This window comes from Branchiostoma belcheri, unplaced genomic scaffold, assembly GCF_001625305.1.
Source record: "Branchiostoma belcheri isolate BF01 breed outbred unplaced genomic scaffold, Haploidv18h27 scaffold87, whole genome shotgun sequence".
NCBI classification, from domain to species: domain Eukaryota; kingdom Metazoa; phylum Chordata; class Leptocardii; order Amphioxiformes; family Branchiostomatidae; genus Branchiostoma; species Branchiostoma belcheri.
The window spans coordinates 518,416-535,376 of NW_017804542.1; the positions used below are offsets into that span (position 1 = coordinate 518,416).

At 43.9% G+C, this 16,961-nt stretch overlaps 1 protein-coding gene across 1 annotated transcript in view; it reads left to right on the forward strand.

Annotated features, from left to right (window-relative positions):
• LOC109487227 (prokineticin receptor 2-like) overlaps positions 1–16,961 on the forward strand; it is a 41,415-nt gene that overhangs the window by 11,850 nt on the left and 12,604 nt on the right. Inside the window, exon 2 of the mRNA XM_019791213.1 lies at positions 7,533–7,721. Coding sequence (XP_019646772.1) covers positions 7,533–7,721 — 189 coding nt within the window. The remainder of the gene's footprint in view (positions 1–7,532; positions 7,722–16,961) is intronic.

The following is a 16,961-nucleotide window of genomic DNA, read 5'->3' on the forward strand; positions in this document are numbered from 1 at the left end:
CTCAGAGTCACAAGGTGGCTTACAATCCTCACTGTCCAGGTTAGAAGAATACTGTAAGTCTTGGAAAGGTTGAAAGTTAATCTTAAAAAGACAAAAATTATTGTGTTCTCAAAGGGAGGTCGCTTACCAAAAGACTGCTCCTTTTTGTTTGACAATAATACAGTAGAAATAGTATCATCTTATTGTTATTTAGGCATCATTGTTAACTCAGCTGGTACATTCAAGGCCAACCACAAATACCTTTATAGTAAGGGGCTGAAAGCTTTGTTTGGAGTTAGACAATCCATTGACAAAGCCGACGCCCCATTGTCCGTTAAAAACAAGCTTTTCGACTCTTGTGTGAAACCTATTTTGCTTTATGGATCAGAAATTTGGGGGTCTTTCAAAACCTCAAACTCTTGTCCAATCGAATCTGTTCATTTAAAATTCTGCAAACAATCTCTCAACGTACCTAAAACAGCTTGTAATCTTGCAGCACGGGCTGAATTAGGGAGGTACCCTCTGCACTTAGAGGCCTCCCTAAACGCCATAAAACATTTTATCAGAATATGCTTAAATGTGCCAACTGGGAGTCTCAATGCCGACGCACTCTTATGTCAGTTAGAATTAGATAGATTAGGTAGTAAATGTTGGGCATCTGGTGTACGGAAATCTTTAGAGGAATGCGGTTATGCCTTTGTTTGGCATTCCCCCCTATCAATTGCATCAAAAGTACACACAACCATCTCCTCCATTCACCAACGTTTAAAAGACATTTACTTTCAAAAATTCCTACGCGAAATTCATAATGACAACAAATCCAAAAACGCAAAGAACAAACTGCGCTCGTACAGACTATTCAAATCTACTTATAATGAAGAACATTATCTTAAAATCCCAAACGGAAGTCAAAGAACCACCATCACCAAACTACGAATCAGCTGTCATAAACTCAGCATCGAAGCAGGAAGGCACAACCGCACACCTCTGGAGCAAAGGATTTGCCAATTTTGTAGCTCAAACAAAGTAGAAGATGAAGCCCACTTTGTTATTGATTGTAGTTTTTATAGTAATGAAAGAAATGATCTTTTTAGATATATTGCTACTACGTTCCCATATTTCGAACACTTGCCTAAAATTGAAAAATTTATCTTTCTTATGCGCTTTGATCATTCTGTACTATACAAACCCATCTCAAATTATATTTTCAACATCACAAAGAAACGAGAAGAAGCCGAACCCCTGTATTAGAGTAGTTTTAGAACTGTTTATACCACAAACATGTATATTACCTATTTCATCTGTTGACCTGTACTTAGCCCGATAGGGCATGAATGTACAATAAAGGTTATTATTGAAAGTGAAATTTACCTACAGTATTGGTGACAGATGACATTCCAGTCTTGCTACGGTTGCTTTAGGATAAACGACGAGTATAAATGTCCTGTGCGTGTTAATGGCTATTGGTAAATTGTCACTTTTTGTGGAGTGAGCCATGTTTATCTAACTCCAGGCGTTCTCTTAGCTATTACGTGATTATGTCCCAAATAAGTCTGGCGTGTACGCCTGGAAATGGTTGGCTAAATGATAGTGATACATGTCAGATAATCCCGATAATGGTTACCCAAATAATCAAATGCCAAAAGCGACGTCCATTACAGGACTCAACTGTCATTCATTGCCACTGTTAAGCACCATTTTGCAGTGCATTGCCAGGTTACTGACAGCCTGATGAGTCCAAGAACCTGAAGTCATAAATCGTAGAGAGTCTTGACTGACAACTTAACGTGGTGCTTGGCCGAGTTGCAATTCATCTTCACTCCGTAAGCCATATGGATACAGACGCTATGTACAGTATTTACAGGCTCACTGTACCAGGGAAATTCCTCTAGATCCTTTTAGACAAGATCTCGAACCAGTTTAGCTCACTGAAGAGCTACTCTCCCACTGGTCGTGACAGAGAAGGCAGACGCTATGTACAGTATTTACAGGTTCACTGTACCGGGGAAATTCCTCTAGATCCTTTTCGACAAGTACAATGAACAGTGGACCACGACTTAACGTCCTGTCAGAAGGACTGGAAAATGAAAGTGTTAAGCTCACTGAAGAGCTAGTAGTCTCCCAATGGTTGTGACAGAGACGACAGACGCTATGTACAGTACCCACATGCACAGTGTACCGGGGAAATTCCTCTAGATCCTTTTCGACAAGTACAATGAACAGTGGACCACGGTTTAACGTCCTGTCAGAAGGATTGTGACCCTTTCCCGTAGCGTGTGTGCCAACAACCAAGAATCGAACTTCTTAACTCTTGAGCCAGAAGCAGGGTTGATACCCGCTAAGTCAGGTTACTGACCGATTGATGAGGCGAAAAACTTTCCCGATGTCCAAGAGCTCTTGACTAACAACTTAATGTCAAGTTGGACGGCTCAGCAATTCTATCCTCACTCATCTTCACTTTGCAAACCGTCTGGTGTCTAAGTTATTAGACTTGAAGGCAATCCGTCTGCCTTGTTACTCCAGGCTGAAATGCTGAACCAGCGAAGTCGCAGTAATAGCACGTTTTGAACCACCCACACGGGGATAGGTCAAGTGGTATTTTCTGACCCTTAAAAAGGTGTGTAGATGAGCTGGCGACCTCCCATCTCTGCAAACCTGCAACTCAAAGATAAGATTTAAATTTCTTTTATTCATAAAGACCAGCCTGGAGGGCAGATAAAAGAGGCCACCCTTGCAGTAAGATCGTCGCCAGATTATTCTGGGTTCTGGAAATACGTTTGAACTTTTGGCAAGCATTTTCTCCTCTTAACTCGGTTCCTCAGGCTAGCAGGTGGTGGAATATTAATAGTCTTATAAAAAGTGCACGTTGTCGGCGCTTCCAGGGTGGTCATTTGCCGTGTTTCTAATCGTAACGTGGAACGTGTGTTATCAGTGGCAATGTCCAGCGGACACATTTAACATCTTTCTATCTCAGCGTAGATTGAGTGGGGCATTGTCGGCAGTTTGTGCTTGGAACCAGGTTTGGATTGCCCGGCAGCCTACAAACCTGCAACTCAAAAATAAGATTTAAATTTCTTTTATTCATAAAGTCCGGCCTGGAGGGTAGATAAAAGAGGTCACCCTTGCAGTAAGATCGTCGCCAGATTATTCTGGGTTCTGGAAATACGTTTGAACTTTTGGCAAGCATTTTCTCCTCTTAACTCGGTTCCTCAGGCCAGCAGGTGGTGGAATATTAATAGTCTGATAACAGTGCATTTGTTGTCGGTGTTTCCAATGTGGTAATTTGCCGTGTTTCTAATCTTAACGTGGAACGTGTGTTATAAGTTGGGCAATGGCAGCGGACACATTTAACAGCTTTCTATCTTAGCGTCACGTAGATTGAGCAGGGTGTAGTTGGCAGTTTGTTTTTTGAATCAGGAGTGGATTCTGTGGATTGCATCCGCGAGCTTTGGCTTTCGCCTGATTTGTCAGAAAATATTGAAATCTCAATAGTCTTATAAAAAGTGCATTTAAGACGCTGTCGGTGCGTCCAAGCTGGTAATCTACCGTATTTGTAATCTCAGCAGCGTGGAACGTGTGTTATCGGTCAGGTACAGGGAGCGGACACAGTTAACATCTTTCCATCTCAGCGTAGATTGAGCAGGGTTGGCAGTTTGTGTTTTGGATTAAGTTTGGATTGCCTGGCAGACCAGAAAGTCCTCAATGAACGCTGCACAAAGCCGTGAGGGCACTGGGATAGCCTCCGTAGCAGGCTTATAGAACTGGGGGTTTGGTGGTCTTCGGCTGTTCTCTGATTAGTCCAATTCTAAAAACGGGGGTAATCCAACAAGGCCGGCTATGCTGTCTATATACAATCAGAAAATAGCACATAAAAGATCCCAAAGACCCTGAAGATCCCCAAAACCCACAGTTTTTGGCATGCTGTGGAGGCTACACTGGGAGTAGATTCTGAGGATTGCATCTGCGAGCTTTGGTTTTCGCTTGATAAAAAAAATGGTTCTATTCGACGAATCCACATTACAAGAAAATACAAAAAAGGGAGAATATCTGATGTAGCAGCCTTGTATGTACTTGTAGAAGTGGCACTAGTGTGCTGGCCTTGAGTGTAGTTGTAGTAATACTAGGCTACCACTGTGACACTAGTAGCACTTTCTGCACCTCTTAAATAACAAAAGTGCACCTTTGAATTTCTAGCAACCTGTACGCCCTTGATGGTTTCTATTAACGGTATGAATGTTGATAGAACAGGACTAGATAGGCACGGTTCTGGATACAAAAACCCTGGTCCCCAAGGGTACCCACGACTTAAGGTCCAAAATGAATTCAACCTCTTGAACAGCGTAAGAAAACATGATTATTCCATGAGCCAATGACTTCCTTCCACATTGCCGCCGTGAGTGTTTGAAAATTAGAGTCTACCTTGTACTCAATAATCGAGATGGGGTCGTGTGGCGTGGCGGCAGAGTGCTCAACTTGGAACCAAGAGGTTCCGGGTTCGAGTCCTGACATGCCACCGATCTTGTGCCCATGGGAAAGGCACTTTACACAACTTTCCTCAGGTGAAAATGAGTATTGTATTGTCCCCTGTGTTGGTGGCGGCATTAATATAAGTTGAAAAAAACTTGAGTGTGCCGTCACCACGTCTCGTGATTAGATGTTGGAATATATAAAAAAAAAGATCAAAGGGGGTTGTTACTCAGAAAACATGTTTTTTTTCCACATCAATCAGCCGTGTGCTTCCGCACCGTGAGCGTTTGAAAAGTTTGAGATCAAAAGAGAGTCATTATTCAGTTAACGACCGCCCTGGTGGAAGTGTTGTCGGGATGAAAGGGGCTGAGCGGGAAGCACGCCCACGCGTGGCCGCTTGTGCACGTATACATGACACGGAGCGTGGATGTCGCTTTCTGTTCTTTTAGCACAAGTGTTGTCGAGTGGCCGAGGGGTTGTTTGGTGTCACGACAGACTGGAATTAGTAGAAAGGTGGGGTCGTGTGGCGTAGCGGCAGAGTGCTCGGCTCGGAGCACTCTGCCGCTACCAAGAGGTCCCGAGTTCGAATCCTGTCATACCACCGATCTTGTGCCCTTGGGAAAGGCATTTTACACGACTTTCCTCACTTAGGTGAAAATGAGTACCTAGCTTCGGTTACATGTAGGTACGTCCCTCAGATGGGATGTTAAATGGAGTTCCCGTGTTTGGGGAGAGGCACACCCCGCGCACGTTAAACAACACCCCACACTTTCAATATCGAAAAGAGTAGAGGTCCTTCCGGGTGTGAGTGGTTCAAAACTTACAGTCGCAACAAGTCGAAGGGACTACCTTTTAAGTTTAACACACTAGTGGTGTAAGAGAAGGGGGTTGGAGATTCACCCGATCCCATATATCTGGCTAAACGCGTGTCCTTGGGAAAGGCACGATTTTCCCCCAAACTCCACCCAAGTGTAAAATGGGTCCGGTGGGTTTGAAGTGAAAAGCGCCGACTCGTGTGAAATTTGCCGTCTTTACACGGTCGTATAATTACGCAGGAGGCGCACAAATGCACGCGCGCGCGTCATAGCGGGAAAATCAATTAACACGGCATGCAGTGGTGAGGACACTAAAAGCTCTCAAGAAAAGCAGAGTGTGCTAATGCAATAAATGTTCTCTTGTAAATTACATGCTTAACTGACGCGTTCTGACAATCCTGTATGCCTGATGTCAACTTGATGACACAAAATCATGGATGTAAAATGCAGGAAATGCCTCTACTTCTTTACCATTTACCTTTTAAAAGCTTATTTGTCCAGGGAATTACGCAAGGGTCTTCCGATGTCTTCCGGCACATGAGGCAGTAAAAGCGTTCCAGCGCGTTAGGTTCCTTGTAAAAGCTCACAAGTGGCGCATGGCTTAATGTTATGTAACGTTCTGTACGTTATGCAATTTTAGTTTCCGCATACATTTCTTAAAACACGTCTTGGCATCCGGGTACCGTATTCATAATCTGAATATTGTGTGCTTGAGGTGTTCAAAGACACATTCTTTCCTAGAACTATCGCAGAGTGGAACTCGCTGTCACCACGTACAGTAGGGGCATTGTCATTAGATAGCTTTAAAATATGTCTAGAGTTAGATGTTCTTGAAAGTGTTAGGTGTAACAAGGCGTTCGGTGTAATGTAGCCAGCTGCCTCCGCGCCGCGTGCCTGCGAAGCTGGCGGTTATGCCGGCTCTACAGGTACAGATGAATATGTTATATGGAAGACTGCAATCCTTCTCTTCATGCAGAGGTTTATAGCCTCTACCTGGCTCCGGGAGGCGGCTGGAAAGAATAGAAATCGGACAAATAGAGAGATAGCATGCCGGGGGAGTTGGTCCGCTAGAGAGTACATTTTGTTGCACCAAGTCCCCTGGCATGTTATCTCTCTATTTGGCCGATTTCTACTCTTTCCAGACGCCTCCCGAAGCCTGGTTTACGTGTTTTCATATGTTTTTGAACTGGTATCTTTTTTTGCCAGCCAAACATGCTGGATAACTGCTAGCGATACTGTCTTCCAGACACCAAAAGATCTGCTTGGAGATTGCTGAAATCATTCCAAAGTTGTTGTCAAGACAGAAGTCCGGAAAACATAAAGTTTTCATGTTTCCATAACGACAGCTAAAATTAGAGCCTTTCTTCTCCGTAAGGTGTTGACGCAGATACACTTCACAAATAGACGTCAGCACCGTATATTACACATATTGCGTTTCCGCACGTAAGCTAGTTTATGTGTGGGCGGCATTTGGAGGAACCTCGCTGATGTTGGCAGCGGGAGGTGGACAAGTAGCGGAAGGGGAAGGCCGTCCGTGCAGAATGATTGATGCGGCAAAGTTGTTTCGTGGTTAGAATTGTTGACTTAGACTCTAACGGTTCTGGATTTCAATCCCTTGAAGGCCTGAATTGTGCCATTGGGAAAGACGCTTTACACCTCTTTCCTCACCACAAAACTCAGGTGAAAATGAGAAACTACCTTCCATTAGGGATGTCCTGCCTCCCACAGATACGTCTGCATCACGCAGCCACACAGATATGTAACCATGCCCGGCTTGCAACAGATATGTGACTATGTATGTGGCCATGCCGTTTTCCCCTACAGATATGCGAGCATCACGCAGCCACACAGATATGTAACCATGCCCTGTTTGCCACATATGTGACCATCCCACAGATATGTGAGCATCACGTAGCCACACATACATGTAACCATGCCGTTTGCTACAGATACGTGTGTATAACGCAGCCGCACAGATATGTAACCATGCCTTGTTTCCGACAGATATGTGACCATGTACCATATATGTGTTCCCCACAGATACGTGTGCACCATGCTGCTACACAGATATTTGACCATGTATCATGTATGTGACAATGCCGTTTCCTTCCACAGATACGTGTGCATCATGCTGCCGCATGTCCCGCGGATGAGTGTGCGCTCCACATGGTTCGCCATCACAGCCGTGTGGCTGGTGTCCATGCTGTCACACATATACATGACCATGGCATGTTCACCACAGATATGTGACCATGCCGTTTTCCTCCACAGATACGTGTGCATCATGCTGCCGCACGTGCCGCGGATGAGTGTCCGGTCCACCTGGTTCGCCATCACGGCCGTGTGGCTGGTCTCCATGCTGCTCGCCATCCCCGCTGCCATCTACTCCAAGGCCGCCAGCTACATCTGGAAGGGCGGCACATTCTGCGTGCAGGCCTGGCCGATCAAGCACGAGACCAGGTAAGATCTGGTTCAATCTATTATTGCCTTCGACAGAAGGCAATGAAATCGTTTTTGCACTGTTTTGCAGATTATGCACGATAAAGTTTGAAGGCATGGTCCGAGGTTCACGATTTTTGGCAGGCAGTTTGTCTTAGTGATGGGCATTGTGATGGCCAGAAATGGCCTTCGTGGGGGGTTCTTACGTGGCAGGAGCTGACCTTTTGTGTTTGCGTTTTTTGTTGTTCGTCAGATAACTCGGGAATCCTTAAGTGGTTGTCTATGATTTTTTTTTCATATGTACGCTTGGGTCCTCCTGTGGCTAGGGCCACATTGGGCTAATTTCCAAGAAGATTCTGTGGGGCAATGGTAGTCTACATGTATATTAGCTGCCTGTATCCATTGGCTTTCTGTAGCCGCTGGACGCCCCACGAGATTACAGGAAGCCAATGGATACAGGCGGCCAATAGAGACTCCTTAGTCTCTTTCAATGATGTGTTGGTCTTTTTTTAGATCCTCTTGGAAGGTTCTTATCTATGTGTTTTTTTTTGCCTGTCCCTCTCCCCTTCTGCCACCTGATTGCATTGGTCATTGGCCATGACAGTCTTCAAGTTTTGTTGACTTTGTAGGCGTAGGATTTGACCTGCCAATTGCATTCTCTTGCCTGTCAATGTTTTATGATGTCTCCCAGTTGCTTGGGCCTGGCCTGGGAGTCCTGCACTACAGATAATGAGTTAAGTTTGGAGTACTGGACTTAGCATCGTCTGGTGACCAATTTTGATTTTGCATTTCTCTTTCTAGTCCATTTTGCCCTAGTTACTGTTATCTTGAGCGCCAGTTGGTGTTATCTTGTAGTGCCTGATCACGTTGCCAGCTGTATCTCTCTATCTAGTGTTCTACAGAGAACAGCTGCAATTATTGAGGTCACAAAAACGTGTGCTGTTGGGATGTTAGTGTAATTGGTAGGATTGAAGGCTTGTTTTGTCCTAAAGCCTTGGACTCACTCAGGATGGTAGTTGGGCATGCGATATTATCGTAGTTGGAAATTTGCGTGAAAATAGTTCGAGTTCATGAGTTTACCCCTGAAACAGCCCATGTGGGGTCGTGTGGCGTAAAGACAGAGCGTTCGGCTCGGAACCAAGAAGTCACGGGTTCGAATCCTGCCATCCCACCGACCTTGTGTGTGACCTTGGGAAAGGCACTTAACATAAATTCCCTCACTTTACTCTAGATGAAAATGAGTATATCTGCTGTCCTTTAATGCGTTTATCTGCGTTGGTGTTGGCATACATATAATTTGAAAAAACTTGAGTGTGCCGTCGCCATGTTTTGTGATAAAGGTTAGAAAAGAAAAAAAAACAGTTTCTTCTCAATCACATGGCAAATGACCGCATGTGTTACTATCGTTGCTTCATGCATCATTACTGGTGCACAGTTGTTCATAATCCATTCATATCAACTTCATTTACATTTTAACCCTCATTTTCTGTGTAATGCCAATTTGCTTTGGAACACAGGATTCATTAACCAGGTTGTGATAATTAGGGCTAATGCAGCTAATGTAGTATCTAGGTCGTTGACTCACAAAGGAAATGCAAGTAATCAATCAATTGATTCCAAATGACCTGTTTCTGTAAATATGGTTGATTGGCTTCCTGTGGGAATTTCGTTAATAAGACAGTCACTGTAGATTAATTGCTTGCCACAATTTGAACAATACGTCTTGTTTTTGACTATGTGCACAGATGTACATATTCTACGGATTTTGTTTATAGAACTTTTTTTTCACTCAGTATCAAAGTCATTGAAGCATACGGGTATAGACAACCATGTTCGTATCACTATATATAGACGTAATCTCCAAGCAGATCCCTTTCGGTGGCAAGACAGTATCCATTAGCCAGAGAAGGTCGCAGGCGACCGACGGGTGGGGGTAGCGACCAGAAAAAACGGCTAACGATCATTCCCCCACAACCTCTGCTTGGAGAGTAATATAGACGGGCTGCAGCTCAAGCGTGCATGGAGATTTAGTTTTGAAATTATATCGGAAGTATTTTATGTATTCCTCTGGCGTCCTCATTTGTAAGATATACACACCTTCTACAGGTTTCCGACAGGATCAGACGATCCCTAGATGTCCCCCAAAAGCGCCTGAACTACGATTTATATTGGTCTACCTTATAAAACGTCCCATTAGCAGCTGCTGTAATTTAAGACTTGTGTACAGTTTCAGCAAATGCAAATGTTCACCTTCGCATATGGTCTGCTCTGTTAATTCTTACTCAAACACAATCACATATATGGTGATGGTGAACGGAGTCTAAATCCCTCCTACAATAAAATTGCAACATTATGTATTCCTCTGGCATCCTCCATTGTAAGATATACACTCCTTCTACAGGTTTCCGACAGGATCAGAGATCCCTAGATGTCCCCCGAAAGCGCCTGAACTACGATTTATGCTGGTCTCCCTTATAAAACGTCCCATTAGCAGCTGCTGCAATTTAAGACTTGTGTGCAGTTCCACCCGTCGCCGGTTATATCTCAGCACTTCAATAACGTAACGTTGCTTATTAAGGTCCGTAGAAGCAAAGAATCCGCTCGGGGGAGATACACGACCTTTTAGGTCACATACACGTCGTCTATCGCTGTAAGTTTTGTCGTGCATTTTTCATTCTGTTTTGTTCAAACTCTGCAATTCGTTCTGCCCCCGCAAACGTCTGGAAACCTAATATTTGTCATAAAGACGACAGTGTACGCTACAGTAGCCTGAGGATAAGGGCATAATTTTCATTTTCCACTGCGCGGAGAAAAGAAGTCAAACCCATCATATAACAAATAGCTTAAGCAGAAATAGATTTAAACTAGAGAAGTAACATTTGCAAAGCAAATGAATAATGTTTACCTTCGCATATGGTCTGGTCTGTTAATTCTTACTCAAACACAATCACATATATGCTGACAGGAGTCTAAATCCCTCCTACTATAAAATTGCAACATTATGCAACAGTTACCATGGTGGGAGACAGTTTGGTTCAGTCAGGTCAGGGGTCAATGTTTGGAGAAGAAGAGGAAAGGTAGCAAAAACAATATGTTTTTCTTCGGTAAACATGACTAATTGTCATTCCCCTCTTATATTTAATTCGTTTCTCTTCTCTGTTAAGTACATGTATATGTTAATCACTTACATGAGTTAGGCATGTTCTACAGTTGTAATTTTCCTTATTTTGGCAAAATTCCCCAAAATACAAGAGGGGTTAAATAATTTTGCATGCGACTGTATACGTATATACACGTCGCGTAGATAAAGGTTAGACATCCAGGTAATAAGATACGCCAAAAAGCAGTTACTCAAGCAACTGGATATGATTTTGGAAAAAGTCAGACGCTGTGCTTATAAACCTGCATTTCTCCTCTGGTCTCTCAGTCACTGACGAAAGCTAGTGGATACTAGCTGAAAAGTCTGGCGGTTTCCAAAACCATATCCAGTTGCTTGAGTAACTGTTTTTTGGCGTATACAGACGTTGCATACCAGTGATTTGTTTTGTTTTGCCTGCAGTTAGCCTTCGGGCATGGTTTTGCAGTAAGGTTATAGACTTTTCAAATACCGTAATAGTCGCCCGGGGGAAGCGATACCCGGCGACCTCTCAGGTCACATACACGGCGTCTCCTCTTGAAAGTTTCCGGGTGCATTTGTCATCCTGCTTTGTTCAATCTCTGTGTAATTCGTTCCGCGCGCCCACAAAACGTCTGGAAACTTAATATCTGTCATAAAGTGCGGTTAGGGCCTTTAAGGACACGGTCGAGTCAAAACCGCGGTTTGAGAGTTTATCTCGACTTCACAGTTGTCAAAAATCTTTACTTTCCATTTGACCGTCTGGCATGGACTGATGCTTGAGTCCTCGAGTACCTCATGGATAATACAAAGGTCCTTTCGTGTACGCTTCAATAGACATGATTGCTTCCATCGGTTTCTGTGGAAAGAGCAATGTAGCGTGCCGAGTACATGATCGGGGTTTCAACGAAAGCACTCAGGCGAATACAACTGTCCTTGGCGCTGAACACCTTCCATTTCATTAAAACAAACATGTCCTTGGTGCTGAACACTATACACACAAAGGCAACATGCCTGTCCCTGGTACTGAACACCATCCACACACAGGTGAACACACCTGTCCTTGGTGCTGAACGCCATCCACACACAGGCAAACATACCTGTCCTTGGTGCTGAACACCATCCACACACAGGCAAACATGCCTGTCCTTGGTGCTGAACACCATCCGCGCACAAACATACCTGTCCTTGGTGCTGAACACTATCTACCCACAGTTAAACATGTCTGTCCTTGGTGCCGAATACCATCCACACACAGGCAAGTTTATGCCTGTCATTGGTGCTGAACACCATTCACACACAAACATACCTGTCCTTATTGCTGAACAACATCCATACACAGGCAAACGTACCTGTCCTTGGTGCTGAACACTATCTACCCACAGGTAAACATACCTGTCCTTGGTGCTGAACATCATCCACACATAAGCACACCTGTCCTTGGTGCTAAACGCCATCCACACACAGGCAAACACACCTGTCCCTGGTGCTGAACACCATCCACACATAAGCACACCTGTCCCTGGTGCTGAACACCATCCACACATAAGCACACCTGTCCCTGGTGCTGAACACCAGCCACACACACACACACATGCTGAACACCATCCATACACAGGCAAAGACTTTTGTCCTTGGTGCTGAACACCATCCACTCACAAACACACCTGTCCTTGGTGCTGAACACCATCCATACACAGGCAAAGACCTTTGTCCTAGGTGCTGAACACCATCCACTCAGCGAAACACACTTGTCCTTGAGAGGCTACCATGGGATTTTTACGAAAAGTGCACCGTAGCGTGCCAAGGCTACATGATCGGGGTTGCAACTATCTGCTCCGAGGAGCAGGGCTAATCCATCAAACCACAACAGGTAACGTTACGTGGAGCAAAGGGGTTGTTGTGAGAGGAAGAAAAATGGAAGAGCAATCGATAATCCTTGAACCCGGCATTCTTGCATACTATTTTCACCTGGGCGAAGTGAGGAAAAAGTGTAAAGCGCCATTCCCAAGGGCACAAGGTAGATGACTTGGCAGGATTCGAACCCGCGATCTCTTGGTTCTGAGCCGAATACTCTGCCGTTACGCCACACAACCTCTCCACATCACAGAAACGTGTATACACTTTTTATGGTAGTGCAACCAAACAAAAATAGTAGTAACTACACGATAGTAGCGACTACACGATGGTAGTTGACCCTTGGATAAGGGTACACAAAACGATAGCACCTGGCTCTATGAGAACACTGAATGAACAGTGCTACGTCTCTACCAGGTAAGTAAACCATGCACGCATTTCAGAGACGTGTACATGTACGTGAGTGATAAAGCTTTACGGTCGGCCTTAACGTCACCTGGTCACATCCTGCCGCTAATCGACCCCCCCCGTATTCTTTTTACATGATCATTCTGATCATGATAATGATCATTCTGGCATACCCGGGCGAAGTGAGGAAAAACGTGTAAAGCGCCATTCCCAATGGCACACGTACGTGAGTGATAAAGCGTTACGGCCGGCCTTAACGTCACCTGGTCACATCCTGCCGCTAATCGTCCCCCCGGGCGGGCGGATTACGTGGTTCTGGCCTACGTGCCGACGCTTAGAAGCGCTTTTACATGTTCCCAAACGGCAGAACACTGTCCGAGGATAACATACATGGTAATTTTACACAAAAAGATAAGTACTAAACGACCTGGTTTTGATGTATACACTGATCAGTGTATCATCTCTGCAAGGGAGGTGTTTGTATGGCATGCACATTTCCAGAGACGTGCACATGTCATGTTTTATGGTAGGAAGCTAGGACCAAAGGATTACTGTTTGTGGTTCTGGCCTACGTGCCGACACCGAGCAGCGCTTTTACATGTTCCCAAACGGCAGAACACTGGCCGAGGATAACATACAGAATCATTCAGGGGGTATTCGTGCATATGTCAGATAGAGTTCATCGCTAACATCTTACATTTCTTTGATAGTATTTTTTGCCCTTCGGTGTACTTTTTGTCTTATGGTTGCCCTATGGTGTATTTTGATTTCACCGAATTTTATCATTACACCAATGAGAAGTGAAAACTTGCCTCAATTTTATCTTGAAATGTTTGTGTTGATAAAAGTCATTATGCAGCAAGTTTATTTCCAGCACAACAGTGTCGGAATTACAGGTTAAACTAGCTTCATAATTATCCCAAATTCGTATTCGTGAGTTGTATTTTGCACGCTAAGGTGACACGCGGTGATCAAAGTGCCACCACGATCAAAGTCCCTCACGCTGGGATCTTAATACAAACCCATCTCCATCTCCATCTTAATTCTTTAAGTGCCTCCCCCAACGTCAGGAAATGGCTTTAAAGAAATATTCCTCTTCAAAGGAAATTAAGTTTCCCCATTTCCTAATGGCGTTTGTGTGTGATAAGTTACTTTCTATACATAGTATATTTTATCTAGAATATTATTGAGAAGAAATCTACCTTGTCAACCTTGAAGTTCATCTGTGCTGGGGTAAAGTCATTATAAAGCAAGTTTCCAGCACAACGGTGTCGGAAATTACAGGTTAACCATACGCATCCCAATTGTGTAGTCGTGAGTTAAGTTGTATTCTACACGCTAAGGTGGCACGGTGATCAAAGTGCCACCGCGATCAAAGTCCCTCACGCTGTGATCTTAATACAAACCCATCTCCATCTTCATCTTAATTCTTTAAGTGCCTCTCCCGACGACAGGAAATGGGTTTTCCTAAAGAAATATTCCTCTTCAAAGGAGGCTGCCTTTGAAGAAATGTTCAGAGAGTGCGTAACTAGTCTCCTTACCTCCCAGGGAAGACTAGCTTTAAGGCTCTTTGGAGATTTATGGATACCTTACAGAGCTCTGTGATGACTAACAATAGTGTCGTTTGCAGACAAGATGCATTTTGCCACAGCTCGGAGTCAAATCTGGTGAGACTTGCTGAGACATTAGTAGCGACATGACGTCAAAATTGCAACACCGAAGGGACAATGGTAGAGACATTGTTGCATTATTGCATGAGTTGCAACAGGAACGTATTAGGAAGATTTGTTCACCTTACCATATGGTCCAGCCTAAAAAAATACTGCTTTGTTTATTTTTACTCAAAAAGACTACGACTAGAGGATATCAAAGAACCCAAAGTCCTCACGGACATGCATTCTAACTTATATTCGAAACTGCATATTAAATTTCTTAGGGTTAGAAATATTTACCTTCTGAATAAGCTTATTAACGCTATCATATCTGATCGATGAGTAATTATAATCAACGATAAACATGTTTTGCAATCGACTCCAAAGAGGACCACAAGTCAAAAGACAGCTTACACCAGGAAGCTTTGTACCCACTTCACGAGAGTCATCTGTATTGACATGCCATGGAGAGCTCCGTCCGAAAGACAATTTTCTTCGGAACCTCTATTGCAGTTTCCTCTATGCTGACCTCAATCGTGAGTGTGTGTCAATTTCATTCCGACTGCGGACGGGACTGAGACAATCTAATCTAAACCTGGGAGTCAGAATGATTGAAAAACCGGAACCAGTGATACAGACTCGATGAAAAACCGCTACGACTTGAAGAATAAATGACTTTTCTATTTTTCTTTCGGAAGAAAAGGGTTGTAATAAGGTCTTCAGGATGTTCGTAGACTCGTTTCAATCTCAGCACTATTTGCAAATTGTTTCCAGTGTCTGCTCTTGATATGGTATAAATATTGGAGCTTCTAGAGGTGAGGGTGCAAATTTGTATTCCTCCAATGCTATCGCACTGGCTCACGGCACCGTTTTGTAGTTTCCTCTATGTTGACCTCGGTCGTAGGTGCGTTTCAATTTCATTCCAACCGTGGATGGGCCTGAGGCAGTCTAATCTAGACCTGAGCGTCAGAGTGACGACCAGTAATACAGACTCGATGAAAAACCGCTAGACTTGGAAGAATCCAAATGACTTCTCTATTTTTTTTTCTCTGAGAAGAAAAGGGTGGTAATAAGGTCACCAGGATGTTCGTAGACTCATGTCAATTTCAGCACTATTTGCAAGTTGTGTGACGTATCCGCTCTTGATTTGGTATAAATATTGGAGCTTCTAGAGGTTAGGGTGCAAATTTGTATTCCCCCAATGCTACCGCACTGGCTCACGGCACCGTTTTGTAGTTTCCTACATGCCGACCTCGGTCGTGGGTGCATTTCATTTCTATTTCAACTGCGGATGGGGCTGAGATAGTGTAATCTTTCTGACCAGTGCGGTGGAATGAAGACAAACAGTGTTACAGGCTCATTTGAGAAACTGTTAGGAGTTAAATGAAGAAACCAGATAACATCTGTATTCTGACTATTAACGAGGTACAAAAGGCCTGGAGGGGAACTTTGCTGATGAAGGCAGGCCGTCTGGAAGGGCGATCCATCGTCTGAGAGGCTCCGACGTAGACTGCCTCCTTCTGAAGAGGAGGGGGAGCAGTTTTAAAGGCACCCAAATGGATTTCAGGGTGGAAAACTGAATTTTCCAAAGTCAATTTTCTGTTAATTCTTTTACTGTAAGTTGAATCAATCCTGTCCCGTAGTATACTAAGGTAAAATTAGGATGTTGCTGACGGACATAATTGCTTGTTTCGTATCATAGCTATTTTATGGTGGCGCCAAGAATAAAGGGGGTCCTAACTTGGTCAAAAACTTTGACACACTGAACAACCTTAAGCAAACTTGCTCGTGAGCTTCACGTTGCATATTACATAATTTTCTACCCCTCTTATTTGTCCCTTTCGTTTAAGCAGCATTGCGTCAACAAGTGTGAAGATATTATTTGACCTTTCGGTGCTGCCATGACATAAATGAAGATGACACAGTACTGACACTGCAATAGCTAATGTCCATGTCATCATGAAAGTTTATGTAATCTGGCCTTCCAGTACCTCCATGAGGTGAACGGAAGTGACACTGGAATTGAAACGGACCTTCATATCTTAAATGTGATGTCGAAGCAGGTTTGAAGTCGATGAACAGTTGAGCTACTCTTCCACTGGTACTGACATTCGCATTCTAGAATACACTTGTGGGTGCAAACTGCACAGCAAAGCTGTTCTGGTTTTAATCTCATGATTACTCGGCTAGAAACGAAAACCAAAAAAAGTTCAATAATCCAAACACTAT